The sequence below is a fragment of the Mesocricetus auratus genome, unplaced genomic scaffold (assembly GCF_017639785.1).
Source record: "Mesocricetus auratus isolate SY011 unplaced genomic scaffold, BCM_Maur_2.0 Super-Scaffold_4256, whole genome shotgun sequence".
NCBI lineage: Eukaryota > Metazoa > Chordata > Mammalia > Rodentia > Cricetidae > Mesocricetus > Mesocricetus auratus.
The window spans coordinates 31,160,470-31,179,196 of NW_024429182.1; the positions used below are offsets into that span (position 1 = coordinate 31,160,470).

The window sequence follows — 18,727 nt, forward strand, 5'->3', positions numbered from 1 at the left end:
AACTGTCCTTGGGGATTGAAGGCCTGCTCTTACCGATTTGCATATGAGTAATCTGAAGATTACCCTCATCTCTCCACCTGTTCCTACATCTTAGACTTCTATTTTCCCACGAAGTTGATCAGGCTCCTTAATGAATTTGGTGCCCTCCAGAAGTAGAAAGGCAGGATGTGACTTTAATTAAAAAAATGTTCTATCAACACAGAATATACCATGTAAACCAAATAGCCTAAGTAAGGGAAAAGGAGCCCTGAAAATGGTTTGAGTTTTGTGATTTGGACAAGATGAATAGAGAAACATTCAGACAAGAGAAAAACAGTGCTAGCCAAAGCTGAACAATGGAACACGTTGGTCATCTCTAACGTTGTATCCTATTTATTCGGGGGAGATTAGTTGATGATGAAGACTAGACATCTCTGTGGTAAGGAAATGCACAAAGTGAATTCTGGTGAGAGCCGTGAACAATCTGCCACAGGGTCCTCCTCAAGAGAGAGCAGAACCCCTGTGAACTGTGAAGGTGTCTCTCAGAGAACACCATTGCAGCTGAGGTCTAAACTGAAAGGTTGGTTCAAGCAGAGGCGTCTGATAGCATTCTACAGATGACACTCTAGCCAGCTGCAGAAGGCAGGCTGAGGGTGTGTTCATGGAAGCCCAGAGCTCTGGTGAGAAGCTGCTCTGGGTCAGTTCAATTCCAGCACTGCCTGTGGAGAAGTAAAGTCACATCCCACAAGTTAAGGGTGAAGCCCCACAGGATGGACCCCATGGCAGAGGCCAATCTTAAAACTAGGTCTCTAGAACTTCTGAGGGACTAACAACAAATTAGGATTCCCATGGCTGTCTCTGGTTTGTTAGAGTAGCTCACAAACTATGAGAAACAATTTACCTGTGTGAACCAGTTCATTGAAAGGACATCACCACTGATACAGATAAAAGTATATACAGGGTAAGGTATGGTCAGGTGGGGAAGGGGGAGCTTTTGCACTTCCCTTTGAGTTCACTACCCAACAGGACCCTCCAGATGTTCTGCTTGAACCTCTGGCTCAGGAATTTTCATAGAGACTGCATCAATGATCAGTTCAGTGTAGCACAAATTCTCTTTGGTCTTGATAATAAAACTTCAGAGTCAGCTATCAGGGGGTGAAAGCCAAAGGATCAGAGAAGCAGAGCAGCCAGCAACTAGAGTTCTTACCTCTACCAATGCTCAGACCAAAGGGGAGATCCTGTTTGTACAAATCCTCAGACTGACCTCTCAGACTGAATCCTCAGACTGCCCTGAGCTCCTGTCTCTTCCTGCCTTATATTCCTCTCTTCGCCCAGACATATCATTCCTGTCTCCACCTCCTTAGTGCTGGGATCACATTTGTGTGTGAGCTCTGTTTCTCCTTTAGACGGGATCAATCTCATGTAGCCCAGGGTGGCCTTGAACTCACAGAGATCTGTCTGCTTCTGTCTCCCAAGTACTGGGATTAAAGGTGTATACCACCACTGCCTGGTCTCTAGAGCTAACTAGTGGCTTAGCTCTGCACTCTGATCTCCTGGCAAGCTTTGTTAGATCATAAGCAAAATATCACCACAGTTAGCTTTCAGCCCTTCTCTCCTTTATGGAGGACAGGAGTTGTGGGTGAAAGTGCCATGCTCTGACCGTAGTTTGGCCATTCTGATGACAAGATCAAATCCAGGAACTCACCAGAGTCACTTCACTAGAACAGAGGATACTTCCATCTCTCAGGAAATTCCAAAGAATTAGTAGCTATGTGGGTCATATCCCAGAACAAAAGATTACCAAGCAATCTTATTAATCATACAATTACAACAGGTTTCTAGGAATTTTATGTCAGAAAATGGAATGGAAACCAAAAGTGTATGTGTGTGTGTGTATGTGTGTGTGTGAGGGGGGGGACAGAAAGAAAAAGAGAGAGAGAGAGAGAGAGAGAGAGAGAGAGAGAGAGAGAGAGAGAGAGAGGTCTCGGGGTACCACATATAATAAGGCAGACCATTTTATTTTATTTTTTAAATTTATTTATTCCATATGCATGGGTGTTTTATCTGCATGGATGTCTGTGCTATAAAAGAATGTCAGGCCTTCTGGAACTGGAGTTACAGATAGTTGTAAGCTGGGATTACTGATACCATATGGAAGATAAAAATCAGACCCTGGTCCTTTGGAAGAGCAACCAGTGTCCTTAACTGGATGAGCTATCTCTTCAGCACTATTTTTAGAGTTCAGGGACTATTTTCTAGGGGAGGAGGAGGAGAAGACAAGGCTGCAGTTCTGGGGACACGAGGTTGAGATTCACAGGTTGAGAACAAGGTCATGTGAATTGCACGGGTTCCAGGAGAAGGAAGTTAGCAGGGGTTCAGTCAAGTGGTGACATCACAGCTGAAGAGCAACCCACAGAGAATCACCTATGAGCTTCCTGCCTGATGGCTGTGTAGAGCATTTGCATACAGCTGAAGCAGACTAGAGTCCACACCCTTATCGTTCTTCCCCTGTCAGGGTTATGATTCTTGGGCTGCTATGAAATGCTTCAACTGGGCCACACGAAGCCTCATCTGACTCAGATTACACTCTGAAGTATAACTGCCCCTGCTCACAACAGCTTTCCTTGACTCTCTGTCATCTCCAGTTACAGCATTTCAGTGACAAACCTTGACAAGCTGTAGCATCATTTAAAAAAAAACTATCCAATTAATAAGATAAAATGTAACAATCACAATGATTAAAAAGTATCAGTTATGGCAAAACATGTGGTATTTAAAAATGTCAGGCTTTGTCATCTATACGCTAGACTGACTACCCAACTTGTAGAACAGTCTTATGAATTTTATTTCCTGGAGTTGGTTCTACTTTAGAGATGTTGAAGTTGAGGCATACACCACATGTACCTTGTCAAAGCTTACATGATAGGAAACGCTACAAGTGGGATTCAAACCCAGAACTCTGGCTCCAGTGTCTAAGACACAGATGTACAGTGAAATGAGAATCCTAATTTATTGCCATCACATTGCATGTTTCTTCAGCTTACTCAGTTAAACTCTAACTTACTGTATGGCCCAGCAATTCTACCCCTACAGATACACCCAAGATAACTGCAAATATGCTCACAAAACTACCAATGTTAATTATAACAGGCCAAATAGAACCATCCAAACGTCCATCAATTCTGAATGAACACACAAAATGTGCTATGTCCATATATAAGGCTTTTATTTAGCCCCAACAAGAAATGGAGCAATGTTCCATGATACAATTTATTTTGTTTGCTTTTTATCTCAAATGTATTGATTGTGTGTGTGTGTGTGTGTGTGTGTGTGTGTGTGTGTGTGTGTATACAGGTGCACACTCATGCATGGAACACTTATGGATGTCAAAGGACAACTTGCAATAATGGGTTTCCTTCCACCATGTGGATCCCAGGATGGTAAGCCCATTAACCCACTGACAGATTTCACCAGACCCTCTGCTATAACTTAGATGTACGTGGAAAATAGTGTCAAAGTAAAAGAAGCCAGTAAAAGTCATTTTGTTTATTTCAACTGTCCAGAATAAGCAAGTCTTTAAAAAGGCAAGAAATAAATTAATTAGATTGACTGTATATGACATCATCCATAAAGACATGTTCTATAGATTGACTACATGTGACATAGTTCATAAAAATAGGTTCTATAGACTGACTGAGAAAAACAAGCTCTTGATAAGGATCTGGGGGAGATAATGAAAAGTTCATCAGGCTATTAACCACCTCTGCTCCCAGCCTCTGAGCAGAAAACCGGTTATACATCTCTCCCTTTGAAGATACAACCCCTCTTGCTTAACATTGCTGGTTTCTCTAGAGCTCATCTGTGGGCACAAGGACCTCCGTGCCTCCTAAGGTTGACTTTCTCACCTTCTCTGCCCAAAAGGGGGCTTGGCTTCCTCTATTCCCGCTGGGCATCCTCCCAAAGTGTCAGCTCTCACCTGGCTTTAGTAACCATTCGCTCTCCCTGGTGCTTTCAAGACTATAGGTAGCAGAAACTGCCGCTGTTGCCACTTATGATCTACTGAATGCTATACGCAGATGGAAAACCTTGTGTGCATCTAAATATATTTCCTCATTCAGCCCTCGAAGCACGATAATCAGATGACATTAGTTCTACTGCAGATGGAAGTGACAAAATGAGAGGGTGCGGGTAACCAGGTGGGAAAAAGACATGGCTTGTCTGCGAGCGTAAAAACTATCTGTGGCTCAGCTCCCTTCAAAAGCTTTTACTCTTGGTAACACGCAGGCTCCCACCAACAGGAATAAAGATATTGTTGCAATTTTCCCATCCGGCTATTGAACAAATGTTTGAAATGAAGACTGTACAAGCCAGAAAGAATACCGAGAACTGAAGCTAAGAGCATCCACACAAGTCTGGGAGTTCTGTGCCTGGGAAGAGGCTAGATGCCTTCTCTACCGTGTGGTGCCAGCCAAGGTCAAGGTAGGGAGCTCTTCCTAAAGAAAACAGCGTGAAGTACACGCTATTTTTCCAAACCGCTGGGTAGCTAATGGGTCCTTGGGTGTTTCTTCAGAAGTTGGGGAGCCTTACTCCAGACAGACATTGCTGGTAGGAGTACGTAATCTGGAAAGGGCATAAGGTAACATAGAAATTCTTTGTTTTTGTTTCCTGTTTACCTTTCAGCTATTTGATGGTGGCATTTTTACAGGCTCGGGATTCCGGGGACTTGAAATGACATTTCCATGCTGCTTCTTCTGCCTTTCCTCAAAAAATCATCCGCTAGATTACATCCTGCAGGTTTCAATTTGCGGCTCTGACCCGCCCCACTCACCTCCCTGCTCCTGACGCCTGCACCGGAAGGACACCCCAGGACGCTAGAACAGGAGCCCTTGAAAGATCCAAAGGCCATGCTGATTGGCTGAAGCTCGTCCAATCCCTAGGCTCCGCCAAGCAAAGCACAGTCCTACGCTGATCCATCTGGAGCTCTGGCTAGAGGCCTCTGCGGTGGTCACCGTCCCAGCACTGTGTCGCGTGAGTGCATTCAACCTCAGGGAGGGAGGGAGGGTCGGCTTGGCTACACATCCCCGCCTAGCAGCAGCTCCAGCTGGGCAGGGAAGGCCTGGGCTCTGGGTTCTGCTAATGCCCCCGAGGCTGGCAGGTATCGCCAACCCGGTTTTGTGATCTCTCAGTAGTATTGTCACCAAGTTGGGAAAAGTCTGCAGAGTGCAGTGGAGAGGGAAACGGGATAACTCTAGGGGGAAATACCTACATGACAGTAAACTGCCCCCACAGAGTCAAAGTGGAAACAATGACAGAAAACACCCCCAGAGGCTATGTGCTTCTGCTTAAGTTTAATAGGAAATATAATTTGGAAGACTGATTGAGAATGACTGCGGTGATGTGACCAGCCACAAATTCAGTTAATAAAGCAGGACAGAGATCTGGATAACAGAAGTCACAAATTCTTTCTTTTTCCAAATCAAATCTTGGCTCCCAGGGCAAGCAGAGAAAGTCTGAGATTTGTACCATCACTATTCCCCCAGAAACACACCTTTCCACAGTAATTAAAATCATGGCTGTGCAGAACTGGAGCATCAACCCCCCCAAAAAAAACACCCCCAAGCAAGCAAGCAAAAATCAGGAGCAACCTGGACCCACATCAATATTTTCTGTCCTCCACAACATTCTTGTTTCCTGTGTTACCCATAAGAAAGTCAATTCAAGGCTCCTCTTATTTAGCTGTTGCTAATGTTTTGTCTCTGGGAGAGAGAAAATTGAGGGTATTTGGAATACCCTAAGAAAAGGCTGTTACTGGCTTTCTTAGGTATAGGAGAATAGAAGTTGAAAACACTGTTCAAGGGTGAAGTTACAAGGTATGGCATACTCATTTGCAGGTGCGGTCTCTTAGAGGGACATTGTTCCTGGTTTCCCTCTGGCTTTAACTCATCTACCTGAGAATTACTCCTGACATATCCAAAGTCCAAGTCCAAGAGTTCAAGACCCAGAAAGAGGTAAGCCTGACCCTAGCTTTTGGGAGTGTTTCTCTTCTCTAGATGATTGACATGAGGATTGTCCCACCCATACAAGGGAGAGCCCACCCCCCATAGGAGTGTGCCAAGGGACTTGGATCTGTGTGTGTGTGTGTGTGTGTGCGCGCGTGCACTAGAGAACAATCAATTTCTTTGAAAATGTTTGCAGCAGATATAAAAATTCAGCCTTCCATTCCTACATGCAGAAGACAAATAAGGGATGGTGAGTAGCCTGAGCCAAAGTTTTCCTTGAGTGGAATCATTCTATTTTGTGCAAGTAGAAGCCACAGAGACTAGCAAGAGGGATGGCAGTGTTTCTCCTGCAAGCTCAGTTGGAAATGACTCATCTGGGCTGTTGATACTTAGATAACAGGGTAAGCTGATAGGTCCCCTCCCCCATGAGTGTCCTTTGTCCCTGCTCATAGGGTGCTGAGTGGGACAATGACAGACAGAAAGGAACTGTCATAAGGAATCCTTAGGGATCTGCTCTTTCTTCTTGGTAAGTACTTCAGCCTCTGCCGGGCTCTGCAGCTGATTGGTTCAAGTGCCATGTAATTCCAGGGTGTGTTCTTTGTTGGAATACACAGAAGTCACTGAAGCCTGGCTCTCAGCTCCCACTCTACTCTTGGGAAACATCCTTGGTCCCGCTCACCCTACTAACAGGGTAACCACTCCAACTGTATTCCCACTCTTCCCCTGCTCATTTCCCGAATTACTCTAAATCCAGGAAAGATGTGGAGATAGCTGTTGTCTGGGATCCGAATAAATATAAATCCTGTGTGTAAAGCATCAAGATTGGCTGCTGTGATGTGAAGGTATTAAACAGCCTACTAAAATGACATTGAAGAAAGTAGGGAAGTTGTGACACATAGTCTTCTGAGGGAAACGTCAATGACTAAAATGTTTTCTGTACATACTCACTTGGATTTAGAACGAAACTGGGAGTTCTGACCCACCTGCAGTTTACAGCCCTCTTAGGCAGCTGTTAGGCAAGATAAGGTCATAAGATGAAAACTGAAGCGGTGTCTGATGTGGGTGTGCCTGTGTGACTTGAGTCACAGTTGCAACATGCATTCATAAGAAAACAAACATCAAATTTTAATCATTTTCAGGTTAGTAAACGAGAACAGCCATTCTGTTTTTAGCTTTGCTGTACTACTTAATAAGTTATATCAAGCACTTTATTATACAAAGAGGCCTGTAGTATGTAAGTGTTCTAAGTACATTTAAGATAGGCTAAGGTAAACCATGATGTTCAGTATATTAGGTGTGGTAAATGAATTTTTCTCAATGATATTTACAACTTACAATGAGTTTATTGGGCTATAACTTTCACTGGAAGGAGAGGAGAAACTCTACAATGTAGTCCTTTTAAAAAATGCATTTCTGGCCAGAGGAGATGGCTTAATGCATAAAGTGCTTGCCATAAATCATGAAGACCAGTGTTGGATGCCCCCAAACCAATGAAAATTTGGGCATGGTAGCACACATCTGCAATCCCAGTGGTGAGACAGGAATCCCTCGGTGGCTCTCGGCCAGCTAGTCTGATGTACATAGCTGAGAGCAACAAGTGGGATAGACTGTCACAAAAAAAGACCAATACCTGGGCTGTCCTCCGACCTGCACTCATGTGCCGTGACGCACCAACCTGCACTCACACACATGAATGGACATATACACTCACACACGGAGTTTTTTTTCACAGTGCGTTAGCAAGGGCAGGTAAGCATCCTTATCCTTCCCTCCCCTGAGGACCTCGGTAACTTGGAGAGAATGAAGGTGAGGCTGGAGGATAGGTAGGGGGTATCAGCTGCAAGAAGGTAGAGATGAGATGTGTGTCAAAGAGGGATGGGAGCATGTGACTTCAGGAAGAACACGGATACACTGACCAGGAGACACCTGATTCTTAAAACACAGGCTCAAGAAGGACAGACAAAAGTTCTTCTGAGCACACACCCTCAGAGCAAGGTCTTACTGTCTACTGAACAGACAGTAAGAAGATGGATAGCCTTAGATTTAGAGCTGGGAAGAGCATGAGGGAACATGGCACTATGTGTTTACAGAGTAGGAAGAGAAGGGAAATCATTTCAATCTGTGGGTCTTGGCTAAGTAAATGACGCCAGGCTGGGTAAGTATGCCTGAGGTTAAACAGCTAGTTAGCATTTACACTACTCCCTAGGTAGGTTTCTCTCTTTTTACATTGTTGATAGTTCAGAGCATGTATAAGGATATACAGAGACTGTAATTTAAAGTTGCCTTGCATTTTTATGCTTTAGGTCAAGATGGGGTTCATATTCTCAAAATCTATGAATGAAAACATGAAAAACCAACAGGAGTTTATGGCTATGCATGCCCGACTTCAGGTACATGTTACTTAAGATGTTATTTTCCTAATCACATAAAATTTCTACTCTGGTTCTCTAGAGGTGTGTTCTCTTTGACTCTCCTTGACCCCTAATTAAAATGCTCTTGGGCACCACCCTCAAGAGATGAAGTGGATGACTCGCTCGTTGGCGAATGGCCCTTGCCTCCAATTCAGATACTTGTTTCAAAAATTTCACACTACACGTAATTGCTTAGAGTATATTATGAACGGAATATCCCCTTGCCTCAAGGTATCCCAGATTCCTAGAACCTGTGCATGTATTAGGAATATGATACCTTCCATGGAAAGTGGCTTTACTGCATGTATCCTATAAAGAGGTGTTAGCCTGGATTATTCATTGGGTTCATTATAATTCCCAGGTCCCTTATAAGGAGACTCTGTGTGTGTGTGTGTGTGTGTGTGAGAGAGAGAGAGAGAGAGAGAGAGAGAGAGAGAGAGAGAGAGAGAGAGAGAGAGAGAGAGAGAAGAGAGGAGAGGCAGACACAGAGACAGAAACAGAGAGAGAAAGAATTCAAAGATGTCATACTGCTGCCACACATAGACAGCTTACACAAACCCAAGCTGAAAGACACTCTACAGGCTTTTGAAGATGGAGTGAGTCAGGGCCATGGCCAAAAAAGGCAGGCAGTCTCACTAAGTTAGAAAAGCCAAAGAAGCAGATTTTCCCCTGCCACCTTCAGAGAGGCAGAGCCACACTTTTGCCCTTTAACCTCTGATAATAATTTGATAATGTGGCATTAGAAAACTGCTATAGACTGTACACTTGACCTTGGATTATACAGTAGATGTTTAGAAAAAAAATCAAAGACATTGCTGAATTGCCCATTATGAGTTGTCAAAGTATTTTTAAATGTTATAAATCACATCTGAAAGTAAAAAAGTTCGGCCCAAATTGTTTTGCTGAGATTTTAAACAAAGATCATGGTGCCCCGGTGGTCTGTTATGTCTCTAAGGGTAGAAAGCACTACTCTTGGGAAGTATAAGTGAAAGGTGAACCAGCCTGCCTGTATGAATCCTGATTAACCTGATGGCATGCCCAATCTGTCCTTGGTCTTCTGGTCTGTACCATAGAGCCAATATGCCCTTCAGAGTTACTCCAAGAGGGAAACAGTATACTCATTATGTATGATATATATAGAATGTGTATTATATAATGCCTGTTGCTTGTATTAGGAGTTACTGTTATTGCAATTAAAATCTTTTTTTTAAAGTTAGGGTTTCATGTAGCCCAGGCTAGCTTCAAACTGGTTGTGTAGTCTAAGATAGTCTTGAATTTTGGTCCTCCTACTTCCGTCTCCTCAGTGCTAGGGTTATGGGTATGTGCCACTATACCCAGCTGCTATTAAAGATTTATCCAGGTTCCTGGGCAGTATAATGGTTTCTTTGGTGAAAATACAGAAATAGAAAAAATGGGCAAGTTTTGTTTTGTTTTTCTGTAACTGGCAGTGACCAGGGGTGACTAAAGTACAGGAATCAGCCTAGTATCTCAGAAACTTGGAGCCACCTGTGCATGGAAACTACAGAAGTTTCCTTCTTAATAAGACCCCATGACCTCAGGATCTGTGAAGATTTGGGGGTTTATTCCTCTTGGAAGTTACAGGAAACCAGAGAGTCCTGAGTTAGAGGAATCATCACTGCACGGAAACAGCATGGTGTCACTTCCTCATGCTACTCCCCAGAGGTGACGAGGCTGGGCCTGGGTGTAAGTGAATGCTCTGCTCTCTGTGAATTTAGGTCATGTATGGGGAACACTGAGTGTAAGGTAATCTACTGCTTTTATAATGAACCATGAGCAAGAGGAACATTCCTTAGAGTTGTTCACTGGCACACAAGCTAGGGCCTGGCTTTTTTGATCCATCCATCAAGTATGTGCAGGAATGTTCATGGTTCCTGGTAGTCACTTTACTGACCAGAGGCAAGAGAACAACCTCAAGTCCTCGCCAGTCAATCCCAATGAGTAGGTTTTCCAGGTGTGGCATTGAGGTCATCAATTTTCAGCTTATCTAACCCAAAGGTGAACCCAACCCAGGAACACAGCCCCTCGTGAGCCAGCAGCCTTCTCTCATCTGGAAGAAGACAGGGTAAAATTTTCCCTAGAGCAATGGCTACTTCACCTGCATGGAACCGAGAAAAGGCTAGGTAGGGCCTGATGCACTGTACCCTCAAACACGCCATGTTCATTTGAGGAGCTGACAGACCCCTTCCTTGTGCTTGTCTTGCTTTGGATTCCCCACCCCACAATGGAGATGTCATACCTGAGCATCACACGGCTTCAATAGAGCAAAATTTATCTTAAACAAATGCTCAACAACAAAGCAATGATTCTCTAGCCTCTCTGATCCTTCAATTACTAACCAAATTGAGTCCCCTCAAAATTTTGGAATCCTAACCCCAATATGACTTCATTGGAGATAGAGTCTTCATAGAGGTAATCAAGTTAAAATAAATCCTTAGGGTGGGTCTTAATCTGATCTGTCAGTGACGTTTAAGAGGACATTTGGTCCTGTACCCCAAATATGGACATAGTCATTTACAAGCTAGAGACAGAGGTCTCCTATAGCTTGTCAAGGAATTGGATACATTGATTTGGGATTTCTAGATTCCGGAACTGAGACAACATTTTTTTTTCTATTGCATAAGCTAGCCATATTGCAGCCCTCTTGGGTAGGGTCAGCTTTAGCAATCTGAAGCAGGGAGTATTTGGAAGTTGTGTTCAGAAGTAGGTGCTGGTATATTGGGCTCAAGTGCACCTTTCTACCTTTCTCCCCAACTGCGTATTTCTATAAGCCTTCCAGGGAGGAGAATCAGAGCCCACGGATGGGGGAGATTTGGTCACCATGAGTTTTTCATACAAGCAAGACTCATCAGATTCACTATACACTTGTATGTGTGCATGTACACATTCAACAGTATCTTGAATTGAGTCAACCTCTATTCCTTAATGCAAACCTTGTTCATACTACATCAGCTGAATTCAGTCCATCTTCCACTCAAAGAATGTAACATAAGCATTGCATAGTTTCAGGAGACTATGCAGTTGTACAGATGGTTGGTGACTGATATGAAGACTTTCTTTTCTTTTTTAAAAAAATTAGTCTTTGAGAATTTCATACAATGTATTAGGACTAGGAGCTATGTGGCTAAGTGGTAGAGTGTTTGCCTAGCATTCATGAGGTCCTAGGTTCAGTACATAGTACAGCAACCAAAAAGAGATGGGGAGGGGGGAGGGGAGAAAGGGGAGAGAGAGGAAAGAGGAAAGAGAGGTTAGTTTGGGGGGATAGGGAGAGAAACTGCCTCTTCCAACCTCTTACTGAAGATGAGCTTTACAATTAAAAATGAACATTTTCCACAGAGCCACTAGAGGGCACACCTAAACAACTTTAGAGTGCCCAAATGTCTGGAAAGTTTGATGTTACTGAGATAGAATGGAAACCAGAAAAGGTAACACACAGAGAGAAATACAGATGCTGCCAGCCCATGCTATGCAGTGCGGCTGTCGGCAAAGCAGCATGGCCATCCATGCACAGATCAGGGGGCAGTAAATGTTAATTTGTTGTTTGCTGTGTTCAGGCAACAACATGAGAGAAAACAAAAGCCAACCAAACATGATAGCCAGCCCTTGACCTGTTTTTGTGCTGGAAACTTAAGGTAGTATAGATTCTCCTAGTTTTTAATGAAATTAGATCTTGCAGATGGAAGATGTAGTGTTTCTACCCTGGTTAATTTTTTATTGTCAGCTTGAAACAGCCTGGAGTCATCTGAGAAGAGAGACTCTTAGTTGAAGGGCTGTTTTAATTAGACTGGCCTGTATGTCCCTAAGAGATTGTCTTGACTGATGACCAGTGTGGGAGAGCCCAGTCCACTGTGGGCGGTATCAGTCCTAGGCAGGTATGTCTGGGCTGTATAAGAGAGCTGGCTGAACAGGAGACCCCGGCTAGAAAAATGTTCCCTCATGGTTCCCACCCCTAGGTTCCTGACTTGAGTTCTGGACCTGCTTCTCTCAGTGATGGATTGGGACCTGGAAAGTGAAATACACCCTGCCTTTTGCTTTTGGTCATGCTTCTAGCACGGTCATGTAATCAGAAAGAATAGATCCAAATGTGGTAATAAAAAGAAACACTTCCAGGCACACTGATGGATTTTTCTTACATTACCACAGTCAGACATTTACATAAACTGTGAATTGCCTATCAAGTGCCACATGAATTAGGAGCTAAAATACTGCGGTAAACTGTGTGATTTCTTCTCTCATGGGATCATACATTCTTGAACAGGGTAGAGATGGCAGCCAATGAGTTCAACATTGTGTTAAGAGCTAAGAATGCTATATATTAACGTGTCTGTTAAAGACAGAATGGTAGAGGCTTTTCCAAAGGTCACATATTTAGTCAGTGCTTGCTTAGTCGTGGCAGTGTGCAGACCCTGGCTAGTTAGTGGTGGTATCTCTCTGTCCTGACATGTTTCAAATATTTTATGTAGGACTTTTCTTAGAGGAAAAAAATGTTTGGATCATGTTTCCTAATAGATTCAAAGCACACTATTAGGAAAATTGATGTTAGTTTTAGGTTCATTGTTAGGTTTCGATATAGACTACTGAATCTAACTATTGGGTTAGGGGGTTATCTATTATGACAGTTATGCTGTTGGACACCCAGATTTATTAAATATGGGTGCAGTTTAATTTTTTCAATTATTACACATTGTTTAGATGCCAAATACTATTAAGGCATAATTATTTTTAGTTTTATTTCCCCAAAGGAAAACATTAACTATAAGTTTTATTTGTTTTAAAATTTTTGAACAAGACCTCAAAGCCACAAGGTTTATTTTCTCTGTGGCTTTGGAGGCTGCCCTGGAACTAGCTCTTATAGACCAGGCTGGTCTTGAACTCATAGAGATCCATCTGCCTCTGCCTCTTTAGTGCTGGGATTAAAGGCATGTGCCACCAACACTGGTCTTAAGAACTCAGAGTTTTTAGAACAATAATGGACTCTCCCTCCCTCCCTCCCTCCCTTCCTCCCTCCCTCCCTCCTTCCCTCCCTCCCTGTTTCCCTTCCATCTGATCCATGATGAGTTCTCTCTGATGACCCCTTACTAAGACACCACTGCAATGTCTCCTTTGTTGCAACCAGTCGCTTAGCCACAACAGATTTTCAATTATAGGTGTATCCTAGGTGTCTTTAGCTGGAGAGCTTTGACAATACTATGTTACCACATAAATACACAATGTGTCACTTAGAGTGTGCCAGACACTGCTGTAAATTAACGTGTGTGAGTATGTGTGTGTGTGTGTGTGTGTGTGTGTGTGTGTGTGTATGTGTGTGGTGGTGGTGGTGGTGGTGGTGGTGTCCTTTGAGACAGGGTGGCAGGAGCCCGAGTTGGTCTCACGATTCTATGTTCCCTCTCACGTTCTGGGATTACAGACATGCACTACCAAGCCTGACGTAGAACTGTTAACCTGTAATCTTTGAGAGAGAGCTTTACAACTGGAGTCCAGTGTTGAGAACAGTCCTTTTGATCTTTGACAGTGCCATTTCTGCCTAGTTAGATAGTTCCCCTCCCCTTCCTTACATCGTGTGTTTGTCCTGTAGTCACAAGATCTCGTCATAGCCTCATCCCAGGTTGGGCATCCTCTAAGTTGCTGGCTGATTTACAAAATTTTGATACATTGGGTTCACTCTTTACCATAAAGTTTATGCATATGACAAGGACAGGGTGTTTTGCACTCTCCACTACATCATACTGTTTAGTCCCATGATCCTTACAAAAATCTCTGCTTACTCCCTTTGACAGTTTCCAGTCATCAATTTCAGACTGATATCCACTTGATGTTTACTGGGGGTTAAAAAATCTATCCTGCGATAGTTCTCTTTAGGCAGTAGTTTTCAATCCCAGCTGCATACCAGAGCTACCTAAACCACCTGCAAAATGAAATAAACTGAATTAAACTTACGCTGACTTACCTACAGTTAACATATGGATAACAGCTGTGGGCTATTGGGATGGATACTGGGACATTGACAAACTCCATAGATATTTACATTGAAGAACTCCACAGATGTTTACACTGAAGAACTCCACAGATGTTTACACTGAAGAACTCCACAGATGTTTACACTGAAGAACTCCACAGATGTTTATGGCTGAAGATACTGATGTTGGATTTTTCTGTGTCTTTTTTTTCCTAGATGCCTTTTTATATGAACACAAGTTACTAATTGCTGCATTTATATTACTTTGAGAGATATGCATTATTATACAAGTTTGGGAACTAAGTGATTTGCAAGGATGGGTTTTATACATTCAATATTCATGCATATAAGGGCATATTATTTATCTTTAATGGAACTCAAAATGAACCTCAACATCTACTGACAAAGGCAAATTTTGGTAAGGCCCAGTGGCTTAATTGCCTTTTGCTCCTTCTTCTCGGTTCACTTTTCCTTGGAACAATCTTGGTTTGGCCTAGGAGACTTCAGGTGGCACAGGCATTAGAGGAAGCATCTCTGGTTGAGGGAAATGTCTCTGCTGTTGTTTACAACCACCTGGGAAATATGAGGTGATTTGTTCTGACAGCATTGACCATGCTCCAGGTGAATCTGGCCATGACCTACACTTTTCCATGCTATGGATCCTTGAGATCCAACTGCCTTCTCCAACTATCTATGACTTATTTTCTGCCCAAGTGTCTGCTATGAGTTCTCCAGGCCCTGTGGTTTAGTGACAGTCTGGTATGTCACCTGCTTCTGATTTTTAGCTCCCCCCTGGGAACATTTCCTGACATGAGAACCACACAGATACCTGGGGAGCTGAGAATTACCCAACTCTCTCCCAGACCTGCTCTGAACCCAGGTCTGCCTTGCGACCATTGTCACTCTACCTTGGTTCCCCCTCCCAGAATCCTCTTTGTTTACAGGATGCCTGGGCACACCTGGAGTTTGCTTGACATTCTCCTGTCGTGTGGCCAAGCCTTATCCTTTTACCAATCTCCTCTCAGTTCCTGCCATGCAGACATGACCGGAAACCGAGTCACATTATTTTTCTTTCATCATGAACTCTAACTTTCTGTTTCTGAGCTTTGATGGTGATATATATGTACTGTCAAGGTTTTAGAATTAAGAAGCCAAGAAACAAGTTTCTCTCAAAAAAGCAGACACTTCAAATCATGGGCTTGGGTTTTCATTTTGCCACTACTGCTGCTTCTATGTATTTTTTTTAAATCCAATCAGGTGTTGTGTCCTGTGTTTTGTGCTGTTCAAAGCCAAGAAAGGCACCTACTAAAATGGCACAAGACACAGAAGGTGACAAGCAAAACCCTCTATTGACACCTCAAAGAAACACCCCTTCATCACTGTCTGATGAGGGCCTGGCATTTCAATTTGTAGTTGGGTATATTTGGAAGGCAACATGGATGGAAGGCAAAACTGATTTCCAAGTACGAACTAACAACAAAGGCAGGCAAGGTGGATATGTCTAGTGACCCCACAGATCTTTCCTCATAGGAAACAGAGGGCTGGGTCCACAAAAATGAAGGCAAGACCTCTTTGAGCAGAAACAATGTCTGTTTTGTATACAGTTTAAGAGATTGTCACTGCCAAAGTGATAGTTACGCAGAGCTGTTCAGAGCAATTTAGTCAAAGCCTGTTGTGATTTAAACAAGGTAAAAATACATCAGAACAAACGAAGAAGGAAAAGCAGATTGTAACACTGTTCCAAGACGAAAGGTGAGTGACCATGCGAAAAAGCAGATTGCAACACTGTTGCAAGATGAGAGGCAGTGACCTTGCTTTGTCTTCTGTGCTTAGCTGGAAAGGCAGCTGACCATGCAGAATGAGATGAGGGAAAGGCAAATGGCTATGCAGATCGCCTGGTCTCGGGAATTCCTCAAATATTTTGGCACATTTTTTGGCATTGCCACCATCTCTTTAGCAGCTGGGTATGTTTACAATTTATTCTAAGATTTTTCTGAAATAATGCAGTCTTTGCCATGATCATAGCACTGTTAAGTTGACCGAGGTAGGACTTTGAACCCAAGAGTATTCATGTAAACAAAGAAACCTCCCCTAGCTTAACTCCTCTGTAGAGCAAGGGTAGTAACAGTTCATTCTGCCTTTAGTTCCTTCGATTCCTTCTTTTTCTCTAGTCCACAAGTTAAAGAAGGCTCACTTGACAGCAAGATGGATGGCCTCTGTACTTATCCCCAGAGGTTCTGAATTTGTGTGCTTTAAATGGAGCAATCAAAGACTTGAAGTCTAAGAAAGATTAGCAAGTCATAGCTCCCCACCCCAACCAAAGAATCTGGGTGAGATATTCTGGGCGAGGAAATTCAATTTCTATAGAAGACTCAGATAAATTAAATATCCTATGAGATGGAAACATTCTTCCAGAATGCAAGTGCTTTTTCTTACAAGGACAAGAAGTGCATTTGCTAGTTATTGTTGACGTTCATCTTTCTATTTCTGAAACAGAGCAATAAAGCAAAAGAAGCCAGCCTTTCTCGTTCCTATAGTTCCACTCAGCTTTATTTTCACCTATCAGTATGACCTGGGCTACGGAACACTTCTACAAAGAATGAAAAGTAAGTCTCCCTCAACTTGTTTCCTAATTAATCTTCTGATCTCCAATCAGGCCTGGGAGATGGCTCTGTCAGTAAGGTACTTGCTTTGCAAGCGTGAGGGTTTACAGTACCCATGTAAAAGGCTTGTAATCTCAGTAGTACCAGGGAGGCAGAGACAGGCAGGTCTCTTCGGCTCCCTGGCTAACCAGCCTAGCCTACTTGGCACACTCCAGACCAGTCTGAGATACTGTCTCAAAACGAAAACAAAGAATAGATAATGTCTGAGGGCGGGCACTGGAAGTTAACCCCTAGCCTCTACATGTACATATATACACATGAACATACACATGCGCATATGCATCCCCTCCTTATAAATCTTTGACTTATTTGACTTATGTAGATTCTGGTGGGATCATTTTCCTAAGATTCCAATGACCAACATCTCTGCTCCCTTCAGCAGAGGAGGATAAGAACTGACTTGATAAATGTTTAGAAATTTTGCATGGTGGGTGTGAGGCACAGTTGTTTACTAAAATTAAATTAAATAGGAGCATACAGTCTTAGAATTAAATGATAATAAACACTAAATTTATTGTATTTAAATAAAAGGTATTTAAAATAAAGGCATTAAGCACTCAGAACTCATCTATTTCTAATTATTTTCTATTGTATATAACTATAGATTACTTGTATCAATGGTATCTGCATTTATGCAAATGCAGAAGCAGCATACAGATGCAACAAAATGCAGCCACAACTTTAGCCTCAGCAGCATCCCGTTGGTGGCTTGAGTTTGGTCATGATGGGAGCATTTACATTATGGGAACTGGCAAATACCAAATCAAGGCTTTACCTTATATCCTGTTGATCATCTAGACCATGGATTGGAAATGCTGAATTTTAAACCCTTGGGAAAGAATTCTAATAATTTCTATAAGTATTCTTTATTTTTTGCAGACAGCTTACTTATTTTTAGTGTAAATTTGCAATTGTTTGTATGTGTGTGTTGTATATTGGTCAAATCCAGGTAGTTATAACTAGCTCCTCCATGCATTTATCATTTTTTGGTTCGGTTTCTGAGACATAGTCTCCCTGTAGGGCTCTGTCCTTCCGCCAGAGTGCTAAATTATAGGCATGTACCACCACACCCAGCTGCAGCTGGGTTTCCAGAATGCTTAGCTCTGAGATGTAAGGCCACAGATACAGAGAGTGACACAGTGTCTCACCGGAACAGCAATCAAGCCCTCTCACAAAATGCTGATGGCCCCCTCACCCCCCCATTGCCTTACACACTTCTGCATTTTATTTAAGGTGAAGCCGAAGACATATTAGAAACAGAAAAGACTAAGTTGGAGCTGCCAAAAGGAATGATCACTTTTGAAAGCCTGGAAAAAGTCCGAAGGGAGCAGAATAAATTCTTCGCAGACAAATGAAGTCGTGTGTATGCTCAAAGCACATGGTTCAACTCAAAGCATGGAAAGGCTGGCTTGAATCACGGTGTTTACAGCTTTTTAAATGATCAAAATTTTGATACAATGCATTTTTTATTTTAGAATATTAAATTTCAAAATGAATTTGTTGAACTATTTTAGAATAAAATTTCTACCACTCAACCAAATCATGGCACCATTCTAAATAGCATTCAAATTTCTTGTGTGTGTATGTTTTACATTTATCAAAGTGCAAAATTAAATAAATTGTATTGTTCTGAATTTGACACCAATGTTCTGTTGCTTGAGGTTTTATCATTCAGACTTTCCACTCGCTGTCAACTCTCAC

General features: G+C 42.6%; 1 protein-coding gene across 1 annotated transcript; it reads left to right on the top strand.

The window, feature by feature from the left end:
- The first annotated feature begins 4,853 nt into the window (after window positions 1-4,853).
- On the top strand, window positions 4,854-18,665 carry Plgrkt (plasminogen receptor with a C-terminal lysine). The gene is made up of 6 exons (XM_005063710.4): window positions 4,854-5,007; window positions 5,871-5,987; window positions 8,282-8,368; window positions 16,197-16,327; window positions 16,860-16,969; window positions 18,260-18,665. The coding sequence occupies exons 3-6, from the start codon at window positions 8,288-8,290 to the stop codon at window positions 18,379-18,381; spliced, it is 444 nt and encodes a 147-aa protein (XP_005063767.1). The 5' UTR covers window positions 4,854-5,007; window positions 5,871-5,987; window positions 8,282-8,287; the 3' UTR covers window positions 18,382-18,665.
- The last annotated feature ends 62 nt before the right edge of the window (window positions 18,666-18,727 follow it).